The 1113-nt window shown below is 58.8% G+C and overlaps 1 protein-coding gene across 3 annotated transcripts in view; it reads left to right on the top strand.

Annotated features, from left to right (window-relative positions):
* Positions 1-1113, top strand: part of EPN2 (epsin 2) — a 44692-nt gene that overhangs the window by 29018 nt on the left and 14561 nt on the right. For all 3 annotated transcript variants that reach the window (XM_015558372.1, XM_006779296.2, XM_015558373.1), the window contains one exon: positions 821-992. In XM_015558372.1, the coding sequence (XP_015413858.1) occupies positions 821-992 (172 nt within the window). The remainder of the gene's footprint in view (positions 1-820; positions 993-1113) is intronic.

The raw sequence follows: 1113 nt of genomic DNA, 5'->3' as shown, positions 1-1113 counted from the left end.
GGCGGCCCAGGGAGCTCTCCCAGGGCGGCTTCTCTTCATTTTGCAAGTAGTCCTGAGGCCTGGGAGGAGCAAGAGCCAGGTGAGGACGGAATTGGCCATAGCCCCGAGGCTGTGGTGGCCTCCTGAGACCACCCGGGAGAAATGGGCATGGACAAGGGGACTAGCTGCCTAGGTTCCCATTCCCTGTGCTGACTTGTATGTACCTCGGTGCCCCCTGTGAAATAGCAGGTAGTGGAGCCCATCTTGTGCAGTGATGGTGGCTGTTGGTTACGTAAGCTCAGTGTCAGGTGCTTTGGCACCATTTCCTGGCACAGGGCCCGCCCTCACAGTGCTGGTCTTCCTTGCTGTCATCATTTCTATGCCAGACTCCCTGCTTCGTACCTCAAGGTGACCAGGACATGGCTCTGCTCCCGACAAGCTCATCATCCAGTCAGGATTCGGCCCCTCGAGCCACAGGGCCAGGGGCTCCAGGGGCCACCTATATCACAGTCCCAAAAGTATCCCTGGCAGCTGGGGAGCAAGGCGGTGTGGTGTGCGTTCCGGAAGGAGGAGGAAGCCTGGGGTCATGCAGGAAAGCCCTAGGACTGTTTGAAAGTGGGCAGGTCATTTCGCACATAGTAAATAGCTCAGTGTGGCTATGGTAATGCTGGGGGCAGAGGGACATGGGCAGGGCAGGGCACGGGGCTGCTCAGTACCAAGGCTTCTCACCCCTCGAGAGGGACTCTATTCTAGGAAGAAGCATGGGCAGTGCTTATGGCTGACAAGTGGATGTTGGCTAGACTGTAGCAAAGTAAAACTTGTCTCCTCTTTTTCTCAAAAGCCCAGCTCTTACCCACAGCAAACCACTCTGTTGGATTTAATGGATGCCCTCCCCAGCTCAGGCCCTGCTGCCCAGCAAGCTGAGCCCTGGGGCCCGTCAGCCTCAGCTAACCAGACCAACCCCTGGGGTGGGCCCGCAGCCCCAGCCAGCACTTCGAATCCCTGGCCATGCGGTAACGATCCCCTCGTCTGTCTCTCCTGCATGCTTGTTGAATGATGAGGGCAGCCGGGCAGAGCTGCTTGCTCTCTCTCATCTGGCAGAGGTGGGAGTGGGTCTGGCCCGGGTGGGGCCCG

The sequence above is a fragment of the Myotis davidii genome, unplaced genomic scaffold (assembly GCF_000327345.1).
Source record: "Myotis davidii unplaced genomic scaffold, ASM32734v1 scaffold129, whole genome shotgun sequence".
Lineage (NCBI taxonomy): Eukaryota > Metazoa > Chordata > Mammalia > Chiroptera > Vespertilionidae > Myotis > Myotis davidii.
The sequence above is the reverse complement of the archived record's forward strand: the minus strand, read 5'-3'. Positions and strand labels throughout refer to the sequence as shown.